Below are 20,952 nucleotides of genomic sequence, written 5' to 3' on the forward strand. Positions count from 1 at the left end.
TATATATATATATATATATATATATATATATATATATATATATATATATATATATATTCATTTACTTCTCTCCCTTCTTCCAGATCTCGATCGCCAACCTCGCCTATATCGCTTATACAAATGAAAACGAAATGTATAAATCACGTTACTGTCTGTATAAAGCGAGAAAAAATTGTATATACACATGCAAATACATATATCTTCGTCCTATGCACTTATAATTATATAAATACAAATATTTTTCTGTCCAACTTTCTTTTGTCTTTCTCTCTTTCTCGTTTTATACAAACACAAAGTATACAATTGATTTGTATACAATTGCTTTCTTTTATATAGGTATAACGAATTATACAATTGGTTTCTTTGTATATGTATAGCGAATTATACAATTATTTTTTTATATATATATAGCGAAATATATATATTTATGTTTGCCGTGGAGCGCAATTATACAAACTCTACTATAACATGCAAATATAAATTTTATATTTGCTATATACATATATATATATATAATATAGTAGATATAAATTTTATCCTCTTCTTCTCCTTTAGTTTTTTCTTCTTTGGTTTCGATGGCAATATTGAAATTAAAGTACATCAAAATTAAAGTCTCACTAGTGTCACACATGAAAAAAATTATTTTCAAAACTCGAACATATTAGACGGAACAATTTTAAGTTCTAACCATGCCATGACCAGCGGTATCATCGGCAATGAGATTAGTTTGTATAACAAACTAGAAAGGTTTGATTAATTGAATCGAAAACATAATGTGAAGACAAAAACGACTGGACCCTTGTATGGCCACGTCTGTCAATTTCTTTCGTCTTCAACAAATTGGCGCACTTTTATAACGAACGGAACCCCATTCTTCTCTGTTGATTCCAAACAAACAACTATCGGCAAAAAGGGGTTGTGAAATGAGAAAACTTTCTGTTTTTCTTTCTATCGGATTCGCTCATAGATCCTCTAAATTTCGCAGCAGCAATAATCATCATAATGCTCTTTGTTTTTACAGCAATATTTGCCCTTCTCCCTCCAAGAATCATGGTTAGTCCCCTCATTATTCTCTCTTGCACCTTTTTAAATGTGATTGCATACGAAAGGTTGCTCTTTTATGCGTTTTCTTCCACTAGTTTGACTGATTATCGAATTTTATCTGAGTTTCGGGGTTTTCCCCTCTGGTTTCTAGTGAATAAGCTATGAATTCAGGTCTCTGTGAACTCGAATGAAGTGTAAAGTGTGTGATTGTAACCCCAATTATATGATCTAAACAAAGTATACGGGGATGATAAGATTTTCTAATTAAGAGAGTTTGTTGTGGAATTATTGCGGTAGTTAAATGAATTTCATTAGTTGTTCGTCAATCTGATGTGAGTGACCTTCACTTTCTATCAAATTGAGCTAGAGCAGGGAGAAGGTAAGTCCGTAAAAATGTAGGGTGTAAGGGGGAAATTCACTTGCATATTCATCTCATTGAGATTAGGCTAGTTTAGTGCCGCTATGTATCATCTCGAAAGTATCACTGATTGCGGCAATAGACGTGAGGCTTATCATAAATGGCGCTAGAAGAAGGCTCAATTCTTTATGTGGACAAGGCAATTTTCATGGTTGATCACCATTGTGTCTTCCTTTTCTCTTTCCCCTCTTTATCATACCTTGCCACAACCATCAGTGGTGAATTCATAGAATACTGTGATTATGGAGGTGCAAGGCTCGAGAAAGTTGGAAACTTTTAAAATTTATTCTGCGTAAGAAATATACAATTTGGATGTGTTTTAGATCTGCTGCTTCCGTAAGCTTCTTCTTCGCACTTGTTTAGTCAAAGTGTATGCAATCAACTCTGAAATTATGTATCTGTTTAGCTGTGTCCCATTTAAATTGATGAATAGGTAACAGAGTGTCCATTATAAGTTATAGAAAGACAAGGAGGCATTGGTGTTTCACTTAACGACTGAAAAACTCACTGATGTGAGATTATAAGGGGTTGTGATTCCTAAATGCAAACGATTCAGATATCTAGTCTGGTTGTTCTATGAGAATGGAATGATAGATGAAGATGTTACACATAGTATCAAAATCGGATGGTTTATATGAAGTGATACTGGTGTTATGTGATAGAAGTTTGCATAGAAAAGTGAAAGGTATGTTCTATGGACCTATTATAAGACCAACAAATGTTATGAAAGATAATCATATTCTTCAAAAGGTGCAAGTAGCACACATTGAGGATAAAATGAAAGAAGGTCGCTCGAGATGGTTTGGTCATGTCATGTGTTGACCTCCAGATGCATTGGACCATAGGTGTGATACTATGATGAGTGAAGGTGTTTAAGGGGATGAGGTAGGCCTAGAATTACATAGAAGGAAGTCGTCTCTAAAAACCTATTATCTAGGCACAATGGAAGAAAAAGATCTACGTAGGCAATGCCAATTGGTTATGAATGTGTTTTTGTCATGTAAGTTTGTTTACTTTTGATTCTGTGCATTCTAGGAGTCTTTTTGCCTAGTACAGATTTTTATGCCAGTAAAAGATATATAGAACTTCTAGTACTTTCTATTTTTATTTTGTATGATGCTGGCCTGGGATGAATTTGAATTGGAGAAATATGGCTGGTGAGGATTTATATATCCAACCCCAACTTGTTTGGACTGCGATGTAGTTCTTGTAGCTTTTATTCGGCATGTGAAATGTCTACAAACATTTTGTGCGTAGATCATTTATATTGCCTAATAAATGATAAGAAAAATCTAGGACATTTATGTTCTTGCTGATAAAAGATTTTCATACTATATTTTCCTGTTGAAATGTTTCAGTCAAGTCTGTAGTTGGTTCTTTTTCTTGAGTTTTACTCATGGAAACTATTATGTTTAAATCAAGATTCATCTAATTAGTGATTACGCGTACTTAATGAGAGAGTGAAAAATTGAGTCTGAACTATGTGCCATGTTGATAATTAATCAATACATCAATAAATAGAAAAAACTGTGTACCCATTTGCAGGTTACTTTACTCTTCTCATCAATCTTTCTTGTTTTATAAGCTCGTTGAAAGTAACACTGCTCTTTCTTCAGGACTTCTTGCACATTACAGGAGTCTTGTTGAACAGGGAAAGCTGCAGCATGATCCTTACCAAGAAAAAGTTGCTACTGAACTAGAAAATCTTCTTGGAAGGTTGGAGCAATATGAAAAGGACATGGAGGAATATCATGTGAGAGTTTTATATTGTGATAATGAACTTTTATTGAAGAAATCTACTCAATGTTGTTCCGAAGACTTTATTTTTAATTTCCATGCTTTTAGGAAAAACTTGCACAATGGGAGGATAATAGGGAAAGTCGGAGGCGTAAGCTTCTTATGGAGGAAGCTGAAGCCAAACAACAAGGTGCATTTAAACCAATAAACAAATCTCGCAATATTTTCCAAAGATGGATGTCTCGGTGAGTGTACATTTATCGACATTCTTATGAAAATGCTTACGTGCAACGTTTTTTGTTGGTCAGAGTTTCTTTACTTTAAATGAATATGTTTGATTTTTTATAAACAAAGTAGACATTGTTTTGGTTGTCAAAGAGATCAGGAATTGAAGGGATAGGGTGGTCTTACCTTCTTGATACTTTGAATGTGTTGATTGTTTTGGTTTATCACGTTCTCTTTTCTCAAGAAAAGATATCACCGACATTAGCATAAAGTATAAATTCAGTTGCTTCTTCTTCACCACCAGTAATTTAATTGTCATTTTTCTGTTTGGCTCAGGAAACCTGAAGATGTGGAAGAAGGAGTCGGGAAATGGGTTTCATATCTCAATCGAGAGAAGAAGTTAGACTCACAAGTCGGTCGACGTCCTGCTGCTCCTCCAGCCCCCAAAGGACTATATCTATATGGCAATGTTGGGAGTGGTACTATTGCTTCTTGTCTAATTATGTTGCATGGTTGTTCATACATGCTGTACAAATTCATCTTATCCTCATTTTCTATAATGATGAAAATTTTCTTTTATTAGCTTCTATTAGCGATCAGTATCAGCCATGCTTTTCTCACAGGCATAAAAAAAAATCTGACTATATATTGGACTTCATTTAGGGAAGACAATGATTATGGATATGTTTTATAAGGCCAGTGAAGGCATTGTTAAACATCGAAGAAGGTTTCACTTTCACGAGGTTAGTGCTTGTTTGGGCCTTATATTTTAACTTGATTTATAATATTCTACACATCAATCAATTGATCAAACTAGTTGGGGTCAGCTATAAGCCCTATATATCCATTCCAGGCTCTTAGGACCCATTTCATTCCATACTATTCCGGTTCTACATATGCATGACAAAATCATCTCGATTTCCTGAAACAATTTAGTCTGTCCTATCCTGAATTTCTTCTTCCTCACAGTTGTGCTTATAAGCAAAATGTCACAGGTCAAACAATTTGCAATGCAAGATTGTCTGCCCAAAAACCACAATCCCACAAGTAGATGACATGTAGTATCTGATATTATTTTAGCATGTAGAGAAATTACTGGTCGACCGACATTATTTCGATACGGAAAGAAAATAACTGGTAGTCATCTGAATGATAAGAGGTAGTTGCTTAATAGGAAAATCTCCTAGATCTTTTATGAGATGGTGCAATAATAATTAGCAATCAAAATATATTTGTCTAAGAAGGATGAATGAGTAAGAATTCGATGTAATATGAGGCAAAGCATATTGGAGTTGATGCGCAAAATGTTATAACCCTCTTGGCACCTGAATAGGCTACTGGATTTGTTTATATCTTCTGTTCCTATTCCACCTTTTTGCTTATGTAGTGAAATTATCTTAATAGTTGTGAAAAATATTGCTTTTGTCAGTCATTGTTGCTGGCACGAAGTGGGCTAGGGTACAAACGAATTAGCACGGGTCCTGAAGCAAAAGAATCATCTGGTCTAATGTCTGATTACTCTCTAGTAATTTGTCAAATTTTTTATTTCCAAGAAACATAAAGACTGGAATCTGTATATCATGTTTGAACATTGAAGCATGTCTATTAATTGGCCAAAGCATTATCTGTAGGTTTTTCTATATTGTAATGTTAATCTGCCTATGTCATGCAATTCGATACTTGAAATGATCAAACAATCCTATCAATCTGCTCTGTGGTCACAATATTTGTCATCTGCTCACTTCTGATTTTTTCCAGATGTTACAATTGTCAGGCAATGCTTAAAATTAATGAACATATGCATAAAATTTGGAAGAGTCAGATGGAACAAAAGTCTCTGCAGTCAAGTATTTCTGGTTGGGTCATGAATCTTCCTTTTGATTCAAAAGTTAAAGAATGGGTAGCTGCTGAAGAAAGATATAAGCAAGAGGTGCACATGAAAAACATTCTTCTGGACGTAGCTGATAAGTTTCTTGTTAACCAGGCAGATCGTAGGAGAGGTGCTAGCATCCTTTGCTTTGATGAAATACAGGTAAATGCAGTTAGATTTTTTTTTTTACAGGAACTTTCTAACCAAACCATCACACAGTATATTGTTACTGAACTTAAGAACGAGAAATGGACTAGATTTTGCCAACTTCAAGTCTTCAGGAGCTGGCTCTATGAATTTATCAGACACAGTGGATCCAAAGAAAATGATTAGTAATTAGCTACAGTTAATTCAGCTTCAGTATTATATATTGCCTCATTTAATCTTTTAATGTTATTGTTATAAACACACCATCCAGTATATATGGAAGTCTGCTATTATTTGCTAGAGTTGTCTCCGTCTTCTCTCTGTTTGTGTTGTGGAATTACAACTCTCAAAAACTTGTAGCAACCTATTTATGCTGGGGTACATGTTATGAAGCGAATCTGACTGAAGATTGCCTCTCTTTTTCTGGTGACAGACGGTTGATGTTTTTGCAATTGTGGCATTATCTGGAATCCTCAGCAGATTGTTGAGTACTGGAACTGTTCTGGTGGCGACCAGTAATCGTGCACCAACAGATTTAAACCAGGTGCATTTGCTTCTGGAAAATCAAAGCATTTTTCTTTCTCATTTCTCAAAGGGTATTCCATTTGCATTTTCATACTCAACTCGCTTGATTTTTGTTGCAAGTTTAGATTTGGAAGATGAATAAAATGGAAATCTCTGATTCAATGTGCTTGAGACATTGTTACATTTGTCTGCGACATTTTTTTTTCTTTCTGATCCAAGTATTTATTGCGACATTTCTTTGTTATTCAGGATGGCATGCAAAAGGAGATCTTTCAAAAGCTACTAAAAAAACTTGAGGAGCATTGTGAAACTGTTCTAATTGGCAGTGAAGTTGATTATCGCCGCCTTATTGCTCAGAGATCTATAGACCAGGCAAGATTTTAAGAAAATTTTAGTTGTTTCTACTCCCTGATAAACTAACTCAATATGTGCTCATATACACACCTTGTCTCCTCTCTCCTGTATAATGTGATAGTTAAATCCAATTGTCAGCAGTAAAAGCAGGCCTCTTTCGTGTGGTTAAGAAGCTACATCTCTCCAAGGGTGGGCGAAAGTAGGACTTTTGAGGAGAAACATGGACAAGTGTAGTGTAACCAATCCCAAATCTAGTAGAAGAAGGCTGAACGATTTAGATAGATCTACTATAACTTTGTATGTTATGAATTACTTAGAGACTAATATTTTACTGATTATGTGATTGGCCCTCACACTGACACTGCATTTGAAACAACATTAAGTGCAACCTGATTATCACAAACGAGTTCCATCTGAGGGGTATCTCAAAACATCATTGCTTTCAATAGTTGTTCAATCCATGTAAGTTCAAAGTTGCAATTGTCATGGCTCAGTATTCAGCTTCACAACCTCACTTTGTTTCTTGTTTGTCCAAAATACTAAATTGCCTCCAACTAGCTAATAAAGAGGAAAGAGGATAGAGGGTTTCTTTGTCTGATCCCTCTATGAGCATTAAAAATTCCCTTCAGGTGCTCCATTAATAAGAGCAGGAAATTTCACAGTAGAGATACATAATTTCACCCACTTGCTCCACTTCTCCCAAAAACCCATCTGCCTTGAGATTCTGAGAAGAAACTCCCAATTGAGATGGTCATATGCATTCTCAATGTCAGATTTACATAAAATGCCCTGAGATAATCTCAATTCTTCTACTTCATTATCTACTTGCACAATTTACTGTATGTCTCTTTGTCCTGTTTCTCAAGATGATTACTTTGTTAACTTTCATCATTTTTTGAGCATAGTTATGGTAATGGAAATGAACTATGTAGTAATTGGTACAAAAGGTCATAGCTTATATCCATTGCTTGAATGTCAGTCTAATTTCTAATATGATTATCTCTATCGTAGTTCTTAAGAAATATCAGTTGCATGTTATTTATGCTTGAGGATCTTAAGATGCATTTTTTGATTGATTGTTCCCATTATGCAATTTCAGGTCCATTACATTTGGCCTCTAAATAGCAACATTAAACGAGAATTTGAGGATATCTGGAATAAAGTTAGTAAACAGGCCGGAGGAAGTATCATTTCACGTACTATTCCTGTGATGTTTGGAAGGTATTTTTAATTAATCCTTGATATTTTTCAAGTCAGAAAGAGCCCTTGGATCTGTCATATGATAGTCCTTTGCTTTCTATCAGAACATTAGAAGTTCCTGAGAGCTGCAATGGGGTGGCACGGTTCAACTTTGAATATCTGTGTGGTCGGCCGGTACTATGCTCTTGTCAGTCAGAATGTTCCTTTTCTTTTCTCTATATGACTTACTTATAGTGGAGAAAAAAAATCTGTTAATGATAGACTTATTCTTATCTATTTGTTTGTGCTTTTGCCACTTGTCATCATGGTCAGTACATGCGTATTTGTATCACTCAGATATAAGCACTTGTCAATTCTTGTCATTTATTTGAGTACCTAAATAGCATTTTGATTCGCTACTTGATACGACAATCTGTCGTGTAAGAGGAGTGGGCACGGTATCCCATTTTTAAAAGATCATTTATGAATCAAAATGTTCTTGTAGTTTCTACTTATATAATGTAACGAACTTCTAATTATATTCTAACTTAAGCCTAGCCTGTGGTGACATGAAATGTGATTAATAATTATAATCATGTGATTAAAGGTATTTATAATATAGAAATGTGATTAATAATTGTTTCATCCCTAACATTTACATTAACTCAAAAGCTCCAGATATTTATAATATAGAACATTTTCAATCCCCTTTTTCTTTAACTGCATTCAAAATTAACCTTAAATTAAGTTAGTAATTTGACTAATGAACTGAAAATACACAAGAGGCAGCTTAGGCTTCTTTCAGCTCGGTTTGATGCATGAATCCATAGATAAGCAAGCACCATACTGTGAGAATGATCTGATACATATATCAAAAACAAATACATGACCTGGAGAAAACTAAGAGAATAGGTGTAGAAGAAGCCGAAGTTTAATTAAATTAGATGCTGTTATAAAAAATAAAGGATGAGATGAAATATCTGTACTGCTGTACTTGATGTTGCCGACTGTAGAACTTGTAGTTTCATTTCTCGAGACTTTTGACATGTTTTCTTTCAGGTATTAGGTTGATAGTCTGGTTGCTATTTCTGGTTTGGATAGTACTCGCTTAACCTCTAATTATATCTATAGTTGGCTAGCTGGAATTCTGAAAGTTCGGTTTCATATACTCTGATGGTCTTTGTGTTGTTCCATTCAAACTGAACTTCACCAAAGCTAGAACTATAGAGGACAAAAGGAGGCACCATAAATAGAAGTTCAGTGATGTCTTAGATCAAAGGTCATTTAAATTGAGATGAAGTATGGGAGTTCTCAGCTTGAACTTGAATTTGTATTTTATATTGCAGTGCTCACAGTTTTTTCACCTGATCGTCGATCTAATAGGAATAAGAACAAGACTGTATCTTTAACTTTGACCTCATACAGAACGCTGTCTTATTTAACCTAATTGTGGACATTTCAGCTAGGAGCAGCAGACTACATTGCAGTGGCTAAAAACTATCACACTGTTTTCATTTCTGATATTCCTATTATGAGCATGCGTATCCGTGACAAGGTACCTTCTTCAACATTCCTTACTAATATGCTAACTAATAGAAAACAAGTTAAGCTTTGACGTACAGAGTCTGCTGCTTGTATGTTGATAGCCTGCTAATACTATTTATACTAGCATAAAAGACTACTATCACTAAGTAGCACTGTGTCTTTAAACTAAACCGTAAGATCTTGCCTCTGTATTTAGTGGATAGATCTCTTGTTTTCAGGGTTCATATTGAAGGGAAAATAATTGCTTTTGGCCTTGATATGTCTGAGATTTTTCTTGTGTTTTCAGATTCCATCAATTTCCTTGACATTTTGATGCTTGATTTCCGTGCTGTTTAAATAGTCTTATTCAGCCTTCTGTAGATTGGATTCATCTCTTCCCACTTATCCCTTTAGTAGCTCCTTTTTGTTTTCATTTTTGAAAGATGCATACATAACATTGTACACTGTCTCTCAGAATTCAGCTTGGAATATATGGATTTAATAATGTTAAATAGCTTAATCGATCTGTCTTGTTAATACCTTCTTGGTCCCCCTTACACTACTTAGGCCTCTGAAGGTTCAAATAGTTAGTCAAATATTTGGCAGACTAAGTGATTGAGGTGGTCTAAGACTCGTGTTCAAGAGTTCTGATTCCCAACCCATGCTATAGATTGGACGACCACCACACTTAACACATCAAGGCAGGAACACGAAAAAGAAGAATATGGTCAAGGGTTGGGTGAAAATCATGTATATTTTTAGACATTACAAGTATAGTATGAAAATGGGTGGCTTTGGGGGGCATGATTTTGCTTGAGTTTCCTAGTTGTGTGATACCTTGGTTCCCTGTATTGTTCAAAGGATGGAGAGATTGGTAGCACTGGTAGGTAGTGTGGACGATGTAGATGGATAGAGGATTAGTTTAATGCCTCTTAGCTATGGGAATATGTAAGCATTTTACTTCTCTTCTATCTTTGTGTGTTCTGTTCTCAGCATTTAAAATCTATGTTTTGCGCCTGTTAACATATTTTACATTATATTCATATGTACTTTTTTTTAAGGTCTTAGTCCTGCTTTCATGTTTCTATGTTGTTGCATTATTTTATATGTTACTGCTGATTACAATGTCTCTCTTCTCAGGCGCGAAGGTTTATTACCCTCATTGATGAATTATACAATCATCATTGTTGCCTATATTGCTCAGCTGAGACTTCAGTAGAGGATCTATTTCAAGGAACAGCAGAAGGAACACTTTTTGATTTGGAAAGGCAAGTGTGTTATATTGTTTCACACTCCTAGGTCTTCTGGTCTACTAAGATGGTCTTTATTATGAGTGTTTTTGCATCACTAGATTGAATGGTCGTTCTGTTGCAGTGAGAACTAATATCTCCTAGATGATGTTCATCAAATTGAGAAGAATCTCTCTGAAAGTTGAGATTTTATAATGTGCTTTAGATTGCATGGAAGCTACAACTGTTTAGTATCTCTCCATCTATGAGTTGATTTTCTAGTAACAATCTAGGCTGTGGTGTTACCCGACACACAAGTGTGGATGTACCAACACTAAACACTAAAAACTAAAAAGCAGTTACCTAGGGTATTCCCATCTAGTTCCATTACAAGAATAAACTTTGAGATTTAGTAAAAGGATTGAGATCAATTGATGTCAGTGTGCTATTTGTACAGCTTCCAATTTGAGACAGAGATAGAAGGTACAAAGCTCCGGCGAGATGTTTTAGCCGAAGGCAATGTTAGTTCAGGAGGTGCTCCATCTGGCATTACTACCATGCTATCTGGTCAAGAGGAGATGTTCGCATTTCGACGAGCTGTAAGTGATTTTCATTGTTATATGCCTCTGTTTTCTTCGTCTCGATTTCTTTAGCTATGGGCTCACCTCGGGAAAGGAGATAGGGTTGAACGCCTGACGTTGAGGAAATAGAACTCGAAAAATGCTTTCCACCGTCCCATATTGGAAAAGCTCGAGTTTAACAAATATTGAAAATCTCTTAACCCTTCAGAAACTTCCTGATTTCTCCTTGTGAATTTCGTCTTAGTTGGATTTTCAGCCTTGGGCGCATGATCATTTACTTAGTCAAAAGAAAAAATAAATAAGTTGATAACTATCACTCGATAGTGTTGGTTTCTTATTGGCATATAATTAGAGTAACTTTTTTTCGTTTACTACTTTACTTTGGCTTTCTTATCGATGCTGAAAGCATTAAAACTGTGATCTGTGGTACTATTATTTCATCTTTCATTGTCTATAGGGGATTCAAGCTATTATCCGTAAAGGTGTTAATATCCAGGCCTGGTAATTGCTTTATCTTGTCATATTAGTAATATTTTAGCAGCAAAAGAAGGAAGAGGCAGTTGGAAAGGAAATGTGGAGGTTGTGAAAGTGCACCTAACAAAGGGTATTGGTATCTTGAAAAATTTTCGCCACCACATCACAAGTGAAGGAAGATATTTGAACTTTAGATTACCCAGACCCCTTTGAACAACAAACTAGCTCCCAAATCTTCAAATGCTCCTCCAACCTCAGTTAATACCTCTCGGTCTGAGTAGAGCACTCATCCCCAGTTCAATCTTCTCTGCTATTTTCTATGGATTTCAAACAGAGAAATAATGAAGGTTAGTGTTTTAAAGACAAGATTTAGTGAGAGTCTTGAGAGACCTTTGGGAGAGTCCATTTACCAAGCCTTGTGGTATTAAGAGTAATTTGAACCCCCAAAAATGAATCCAACTAGCTAGCAAGCCTCATGGAAGTCCTCTTCAGCACATGGTCCCACAAGTTATAGGAAAAGGTTTACCCCCTAAGGGAACTCCAAACAAGAAAATGGCAATTTGTGATATTGCCACTTGCAATTGAACCGTGTGACTATTATTGTGAACCTTAGGTTGGTGACAGCTCCTGTTTGTTTTCAAGCCACAAACAACCTTAAAGACATTTAGAAGGGCGAGGATTAACAGAGCTCTTCGAATAATCACAAAAAGAACAGTAGCATGAAGCCATGAACACTAGAAACATTGACTCACTTTAAAAACCAGCAACCTGTTACACTTGTCATAGGCATTTTCAAGTTGCGACTAATTCCATTTGACATCTGTTTTAATCTTTTTCTTAGTTTAGCATTCCTCTTTACATTTCAACAGTTTGAAAGAAAAGTTGATACAACAGTCCACCATACCGAATAGAGAGGCCTAAACAGAGTCCAAAAAGTAAGTAAAAGCTTATGATAGATCCAAAGTGAAAAAAACGCAGTAAATTGGAAGAAAAAGAAATTGAACTGATTACACTTGGTTTGGTTGCGTGGTAACAAACATAAAACAGAAAAAATTGAACTGATGTAGCACGAAAGTCTCAAGTAAAAACACCAAAATCAGACCTTTATACAACTTTGCTATTCATTGACAGTTCCTGAGTTTTGTAATGTATGGTACATCTGTTAATTGCTAATGCTTTTCTTCATACACGATGAAGATATTGTGTTGAACGGAAGATCCTTTTGATGCAGGTTTCGCGTTTGATTGAGATGCAGACACCTTTGTACGTTGAAGCAGTTCAGCATGTCCATCCCTATTTTGATTCTTTGCACAATGAGTCTGAAAAATATGGTGTCAATTAAGAGCAATGGCCTGTGTAATTAGGTTTATATAAGATCTTTGTCGAAAATTCTTTTCCACCCTTCCAATTGTCTTGCTTTTAGTCTCTATTGGGAAAGACAGGTTGAATAGTAAATAAAAGGAAGTGAACAGCGGGACAAACATACGGTAGTCCTGTAAGTTTTCTCATGCTTAAAAGGGATGGCATTATAAACAAAATGTCACAAGAATCTTGTATCTGACTGCAAAGTTGATTTCTTGGTTAGCTATATCAATAAGAGAGGAAATTTTTCTGATGTTTCGATAATTAGCCATCCATTCCAACTCCTCCTTCCCTTGCAGTGTGAAGAGAAAAGGAATCAATGAAAATTAGAAATCTGAGAGGCCTTCTGAGCTCAGTCCCAAAATATGAAGGTACACTTTCAAGGTACTTACTTGGTATGATGATTACATGAGTTGAGCTGAAACAAAGCAATGAGGACTCATATAGCGGGCCTATCCTATTTGGGACTAAACGATCCCTTTTAAGTACTGCCATATGTGTGTGAATAAATTAAGCTCAACTCGTCAGACTCAATACATCACCGATATTTAGAGATGTGTGATCCTAAATGCAAAAGTTGATGAACATATCATTTTTGTAAGAGTATTTTAGAATATTCCTTAAAGATTACCTTTTTAAGTTTTCGTTAACTACAGAGAGCATACGCACTCTAATCCCACAAATGGAGTCTAGAGAGGAGAGATGGTAGAATGTAATTACATGGGGCAATTGTGACAGTACTAATTGGTCAATGGCGCAGCACGCTAATGATCAGTTAATTAGGTAATGGCAGAATCCTCAACCTTCATATCCAGTTGTTAAATGATGAAACTACCAGACGTAAATTAAGACCACATCACTTACAGTGAAGATAGCAGCAAAATGTTTACATCTAACAACACCTTACATAAACAAGTAAACAAAAGGCAAACACATCCAACAAATAATGAATTTTAAAGTAAACCATGATGCTTTTTTTTTTTTACTTTCCAAAAGATCAAATTAAAGGCCATAGAGAACCCAACAGCTGAATGCAGTATAGATTGGAATAACTTCAATAGTCAGGAAAGAGAACAGATTTGGAAATAATCAGTTCTGCTGCTCCTCATTGTCCCCGTTTTGCTCTGCTTCTGCAGCCATTAACTCATCAAACTTCTCAGTCTTGCCCAGCACTATTTCAATCTGCACCAAGCAAAGATGATAAATAAGACAAAAACCCTTGGTTCGATTATAAAAAGACACTACCACAGATTAGGTGAGGATCACTGTTCACTGTTCGGAGAAGGATTTTTTAAAAAAAAGATGGATTACGAACCACATTCAGCACCCACTAGCTCACATGAATTCAACATTGTTTTAAAGAGTATAAAGTGGAAGAGGAACACGAAAGCTGTAAAACCAGCATCTATATAGCCATAACATAATACTGGCCAGATTCATTTTTTCCATCTCTGCTGTTGCCAAAGGAAAATGATTTATTTCATTCTACGGCTTCTCAAAACAGGAAAACAAAAATGGGCAAAACCACAAGAAAATGCATTTAAGAGGGGATGTAGCTTCAACAGGCATGGGAGTGTAAACTAACTTGCAATCAGGTCTAAGATAACCATATGGGACTAGACACATTTTGGTGAGCAAGAGTGTAAACCATCACTAACCCTACCATCTATTCTACAGCTTTAGTAAAGTTCTGCACAAATCCAAATTCAAACAGAGCAAAATGAGTACACACACATCAACTACCTCTTGAACACCTTACTTAACAAAGGTCAATGCTACTATCTTCGGAAACAATCTTGAGTCCCAAGCTAACATTTACCATAAAAACCTCTATAATATGAGTTCCATTACCACCAAAAATGAAGCAGACTAATGCATCAATTGACCAACTCAACCAACTTATAATGCTTTTGGAATTTACCTTTGCTTTTGGTATTGGTCGGGCTCCTGGTTCGTCCCTCATGTCCACAGTGAGTGTCCTGATCTCTGCAGCAAGTGACCTCAAAGTTAGATGACAAGAAAGATTATAAAAGAGATGGGGGATAGGAGTGGAATAGGAGAAGCCTCACTCTTCTCAACAGCAAATCCATTGTTCTTCAGAATTTCAGCAATGGTAACCACTGTGGAAATAGCTGTAAACATATGGAAAAGATTGTTAATCCTTTAGAAACTAAACAGCAAGCCAATTCAATTATTAATGAATTTTCAACATAACACCAAAAGGCTGAGTCCACAAAAAACATCAAACTGAACTGTACTGCCACTCTGTATTTCTTTTACTTAATACAGTTTACCAGCAAGCACAAGGAGCCACATCAAACATATTATCGATCACGTTCTGCTTTTAAGTAAAAGATCCCTGGGGAAGCCACAGGAATAAGGTTGTGATCAATCAGAATTCATCTCAGATACACTCAACTACTTTCTATGTTTGAACACCATGATCCTTTTTATGCCAGAAGTTGGTTCAAAATTGTTCAAAAAGATATCACATCCCTGGTAAAGTGTGCAACACTGTGTATTTTACTCTTCTTATACACAAGAAGCTGCAATACTAAACAAGGCATTCTTGAGATGGCAAACAGCATCACACGTTGCCAAGATTGGAATTCACCAATCATCAAGAAAAAATCAATTGGGAAAAGGAAGTGATAATGCCTCCACAGCCCAAGTTGTAACACCGTATATTCTTGATGTAAAAGACAGCATAATCACAATTAGTGTAGAAGACTCATATGACATTAATTATAAGCAACGGGAAACCACAAACTAGCACTCAAGTTTGAGGGTCAAGAAGATTTACCCATCCCAAGAGCAGAAAGTTCCACTTCATTGTACTGTTGCATATACCTCTGCAACAAACATACCAAATATCTCAGGATACTAACTCAGACCAATAGCAACAATTATAGATCTGGTGTAAGACCAGGAAAAATTAATATAGATAGTCATATAGCTAACATTTTTCAAGATTTTCTAATGCATGTTACGAGCTCACTTGCATTTGGAAACAGATTCAAACTAAATATTTCAAATCCTGTGTTAACCCTCTAATTGTCACTGTATGGGTGAAATTCTTCAAATATACATAAAGTATCTTTTGATAAGTAATACTAATGAAATGCCTCAATTGTAGGTCTGAATATTAAATCCGGATCCTACACATACTCACATCTCTTCCATTGCAATTGCTCTAGATTTTGTGAACTCAACTGCTACAGCAGACATCTAGAACTTGAACCACATTCTTTTCTTATGCTTCTCAAGAGAAAAAGCTCTCCATATTACAGAGAGAAATTTTTCTTTAGTCACCCAACTCATCAACTAATTATTGTAATAAGATAAGCAATTTTTCTTCAATCAAATTAATTCTTATTATAATTAAACCCAGGAAAAAAACTGATAAAACCCAGGAAACTAAACCTCCGCCAGAATAAGCAGTCAGACACATCGAATTAACAAAGACCCTGGTTTTTTTTGGTTTTTCTTTTTAAACAAAGACCCTGGTTATTGTGCATTACCTATTAGCATTTTGCAGGCCTCCCACTATGAGCAATATCATTTGACAATGTAAGTAATTGCTTCCGCTTCCTCAAAGGTAAAATATCTTTCAGATTTATAAAAAACAATATAAGGAGAGAGAAGCAATGACTGAAACAGTATGCAAATTCCAAGTCTTCAATTTACCTTTTCTCACATAACTCATCAACAAACAACTCAACAACCATAAGCAAATCTCATTTTACATTGCAAACAACCCTAACCAGAGTACATTATCCGGAAGAAAAAAACAATCCTAGCCAGAGTATCACATCATCGATCGGCAAGCATAGATGCTTTAACCACAAACTCAATAACCATTAAATTGAAACAATTGCTTCTGATACCAGATTTTTGCAAATCTAGCCGTTTTCATAAAAACATCTACAGACAAAAAAAATTTAATCATTCTAAAACTACGTCCAATTACCCAAAACAAAATTCCCCAAACTTCGCCAACGGATACACAGACTACAATGCATGGCTTTATAACATGGAAAAACAAGTAAGCAAATCAAACAATACCTTAAAATACAGTAATAGTGTAAAAACTCCTTATGATTTCAATATATATACAAATTTAAATGAATTTAAAAAAGCACCTTTGAGAGATTAACATAAAAGAAGAGTGATTTCTTAGTGTTAGAAACTTGGATTCTGTTCTTCTTTTGTGTCTCTGAGACACTCATCTTGTTCACTCCCTCTGTGATTCCTTCCATTGATTTGCTGATTTCTTCTTCTTCTTCTTCTTCAGGAAAACCCTAATCAGCCTCCGTTCCCTTTAAAAAGGTTCCGTATAATTTGGGGGAAATTATACTCACAGTAACAGATAAACCCTCGGGTCACTACCGGGTCATATCCACGTGGTTTTAAGGGTTAGGTCCCTTAAACGGCACCGTTTTATGACTCTTTGATTCTTTTATTTTTCAAATGTACCCCCCTATTCTTTCGAAAATTATACTTTACACCGTAAATAATTTGAATTAGAGTAACTTTTAATATTTAAATATTTTATGTTATTAAATAGAACAGAAATGATTTTTTTTTACTAAAGCTTGTCCGTTATTTATAAATTGACTTTTTTGTTATTAGATAGTGCGGATCATATATATAAAATATCAATAATAGTTGGGATTTGTTCGAAATTGAATGTTTTAATTTGTTCTTCAACATAGCCTTAAAATTGGAACTTCATCTTCTTAATACTGAATTTTTTTTTTTTGTGAATTACTTTTTAAAGAATTTTTTTTTGTAAGAGAGGAAATATGCTAAAAAATTAAATTAAAATAGTTTAATATTAAAAGGGTAAATTAGTTAAAGTATAATTTTATAATATTAAAATAGGTTTTAAAATTACTAAAATAAAATAAGAGACATAAGCTTAATATTATAAATTAAAAGTGGATATGTTAGTGTTACGAAACGGAACTTTGAGGGGAAATTTTGAAAAAATCATATATTTATTGGTCTAAAGTTTGATTAATAACTCATTGTTAGATTTTTTTAAATTTGAAATTCTCAAAAAATTCTACGACCACTAATATTCAAGTGAATTTAAATTTATTTACAAATCACACGATTATCTCGGTACGAAAAGCTCAACTAAAAAAACGTTATCAAGGAAATCAATCTCTTATAAACCTCCTTTATGAGACAACACCTGCTACACCAACTCAGTCATCCTTACATATGATTAATAAAATTATTACTATATATTTTTATAATTCTATAATTGATTTTCAATAACTTTTTCTTTTATCTTTTCTTCTTCTTCTATCCTACACCATTCCACATCAAATAAATATTCACTAAATATATAGTACATTATTTTTCCTCGTGTATGTTTAACAATTTATATGATTTGGTCATCCCTTGCATGTAGCGTTCACTTGCACGATCCTTAATAATCGCTCGAAAGATTAACTTTATCCAAAATAAATAATTTTTCGAAATATGATAAATTAACTATATACATTAATTTAAAGAGTAATTAAACTATTAATTTTTCTTAAAACTAGAAATAATCAATGACAAACTTATTAAAAAGAAGGGTTATTTTTTCTTTTCAAAATAAAGTAACAGTAGTACATTTTAAAACTATGAAATATTCATTCATTGTGAACTATAAAAAACGTGAAAGTCATTTACATTATAATTAAAAATAGAGGAAGTATTATTTGTATTATGCAGTGTTTACCTGCTTTTACAGCGTCATCATTGTTTAAATGTTAGGCTATTATAAGAAGTTTTTTTTTTTTTTAGTAACGTCTTATTCACAATTACAGTATTAAAGACGTTTCTTTTTTCTTTATTATATTTAGAATTTGCATGTCCCAAGCGTGTAGACAATTAATGAGAAAAATCAATATACTAATATTAACCTACTTGTATATTGTAATATTATTCATTATTGATGACGATGATACTATATTCTATAAAGGTGTGTTGCGCATGGGACACGGTTAAATAATTTGCAAATGTATTAGATTGTATATTCTACTTGTCAAGTAAAGTTACGGTTAAAGTTATCTATAATGACGTTTATTTTTTGGATTTATTTAGAGCATAGTATTATTATAAATAATATAATATAAAAAAGAGTTTCAACTATTTTTGATTATTATATAAATTGTTATGACTTACCAGGCATATCAAGTTATATGTCACTTAATTCGTATATAACTGATAGAAGCACAAATTCAGTTCATATGTCTTACAAGACATAACTTAGTTCGAACAAAACTTATGCCGTTAGAGATATAGTTCAGTTATAAAAATCACAAAATTATGTCTTGCAAAATATAATTTATTTCTATAAGAAACTTATATCAGACAAGATTAAAATTACCTAAACGTATATCAAACAAATCAAATAACTTATGTTAGGATAGAAGAAATGGTTCTCTAAACTTGACATACTTTAACTAAAGGCAATAGTTCAGTTGGCACCTTTTTATAATTTGACCAATTATTTCTACTAAAGAACAATTTCAGAATTCATAAGTTTATCATTCCATAACAATTGTTTTTTTACTCCATTTGACTATAACGATATATTAATTAGTTCTGATTAAGTAATAATTATATATATATTCAAACACATATAATATATTTATTAAGTCAGTGTAAACACTCAATACCTCTAAATAAAAGTTTACTTTTTTTTGTTGGGTACAGATTATTATTATTATTATTTACCAATTTTACGTGTATACACGAATATATTATAACTCGGCCGCCATAAACTTTGACGTAAACAATTTTTATTGTGTTTACACAAACTCCCAATAATTATAATAACATTAAAAAAATGTAAATAATTTTTTAATGAAAAATTACCATAATCTCTCTATCAAGTACCTTATTATTTCATATAAATTAATATTCGTTAGTATTATATGGAAAAATCAAACTCCCTGAATCTCCTCCTCTGTTCATAAATACAAAAGTCGTGTTTGCTTGACCATAATTTTTAGGTGTGAATTTCAGCTGTTTTCCATATTCAGAATCAAACGAGGATAAATTAAGCGAGCCAGAGCCAAACAAGGCTCTATGAAATGTATGTGGTATTCAAATTGTTGATCAGTGCAATATTCTCGCAAAAATAAAAGGGTAAAATTTATATTGTATCTGTTTTTTTTTTTTTTTCATAATTATAGGCGAATTTTCAGAAATTGAAATTAATGAGTGCATAGTATATAATATCTTCAGTATTTAACTATAGGAATTGAAGTTGGTGTAGCTTCACCTATTTTTCATTAATGGTGGATCTGCGCGTTAATGCTGATTTTGTGATTTGAATTTCAAATTTTCGAAGCGGTTATCGTGTGTTATGTATATGTATTGAAGGAAAAAATATATGTTAGAGTTCAGGCGAGTAATTTGAGCCATGGAAGCAGAGACGGTAATGAGTAAAGAGGCGGCGGCAGTGGTAATTGCCGGAACTGAAGCTAAATCGGCAACGGCGAAGGCAAAAATGAACGAAGTGGAATCGGTGAAATGCGAGTGTTGTGGATTGACGGAGGATTGCACGGCGGCGTATATAGGGAGGGTTAAGGAGAGGAACGAAGGGCGATGGATTTGTGGACTGTGTGCGGAGGCAGTGAAGGATGAAATTATGAGGTCATCGGAGAGGCGAATTGGGAGAGAAGAGGCTCTGAATCGTCATATGAATTTCTGTAGCAAGTTCAGAGGTCTAACGCCGTCACCAAATCCGAAGGACGAGTTGATATCGGCGGTGAAGCAGTTGATGTTCAGAAGCTTGGATTCGCCGAGATCAAGTCCGGTGAGAAGGCGCCAAGGTCTAATTCGATCTCAGAGTTGTTTTTCAATTGATAGTTGAATAGGAGCAATCGTGATAACGCGTATTTCAATAAACGTATATTTAAATTGTTGCAGTTAAAAAGCTCGTGTTCAAACGTTAGAAATTTAAACCACTGGTATGACTTCAGAGAACAATGAAAATGAATGAATTTTGCATTGAATTAGATGGTGATATTGAAAGATATTATTAAGGCAAATCAGTACCCAAGGGTGTGTGCATCTTTTCCACATGTTAAAGCATACCAATTTCAGAAATTAAATTGGTTAATGCATGTGGAAATTTAATTTTCATGCTGTTTTAATTTTTTGTAATACATGTACTCGTCTTGGATAACTTTAGACATAATATATCTGAAATTATTCTTGATAAAATTTAACTTCAAACACAATGTTTGAGATTCATTTGTCTCAACTTTAGCT

General features: G+C 34.1%; 3 protein-coding genes across 3 annotated transcripts; 2 read left to right on the top strand and 1 right to left on the bottom strand.

Annotated features, from left to right (window-relative positions):
- The first annotated feature begins 702 nt into the window (after positions 1-702).
- LOC107023520 (AFG1-like ATPase) lies at positions 703-12,933 on the top strand. Its single transcript, XM_015224234.2, has 14 exons — positions 703-1,053; positions 3,079-3,215; positions 3,308-3,444; positions 3,761-3,903; positions 4,088-4,167; positions 5,199-5,456; positions 5,875-5,985; positions 6,216-6,338; positions 7,420-7,541; positions 7,625-7,694; positions 8,962-9,054; positions 10,164-10,291; positions 10,710-10,851; positions 12,539-12,933. The coding sequence occupies exons 1-14, from the start codon at positions 924-926 to the stop codon at positions 12,647-12,649; spliced, it is 1,785 nt and encodes a 594-aa protein (XP_015079720.1). The 5' UTR covers positions 703-923; the 3' UTR covers positions 12,650-12,933.
- Positions 12,934-13,448: 515 nt separating this feature from the next.
- On the bottom strand, positions 13,449-17,040 carry LOC107023521 (uncharacterized protein At2g34160-like). Its single transcript, XM_015224235.1, has 5 exons — positions 16,812-17,040; positions 15,473-15,521; positions 14,739-14,801; positions 14,591-14,655; positions 13,449-13,851 (listed from the first exon to the last, which is right to left on the bottom strand). The coding sequence occupies exons 1-5, from the start codon at positions 16,926-16,928 to the stop codon at positions 13,759-13,761; spliced, it is 387 nt and encodes a 128-aa protein (XP_015079721.1). The 5' UTR covers positions 16,929-17,040; the 3' UTR covers positions 13,449-13,758.
- Positions 17,041-19,867: 2,827 nt separating this feature from the next.
- Positions 19,868-20,729, top strand: LOC107022834. The gene has a single exon (XM_015223418.2). The coding sequence runs from the start codon at positions 20,099-20,101 to the stop codon at positions 20,549-20,551; it is 453 nt and encodes a 150-aa protein (XP_015078904.1). The 5' UTR covers positions 19,868-20,098; the 3' UTR covers positions 20,552-20,729.
- The last annotated feature ends 223 nt before the right edge of the window (positions 20,730-20,952 follow it).

This window comes from Solanum pennellii, chromosome 6 (genome assembly GCF_001406875.1).
Source record: "Solanum pennellii chromosome 6, SPENNV200".
NCBI lineage: Eukaryota > Viridiplantae > Streptophyta > Magnoliopsida > Solanales > Solanaceae > Solanum > Solanum pennellii.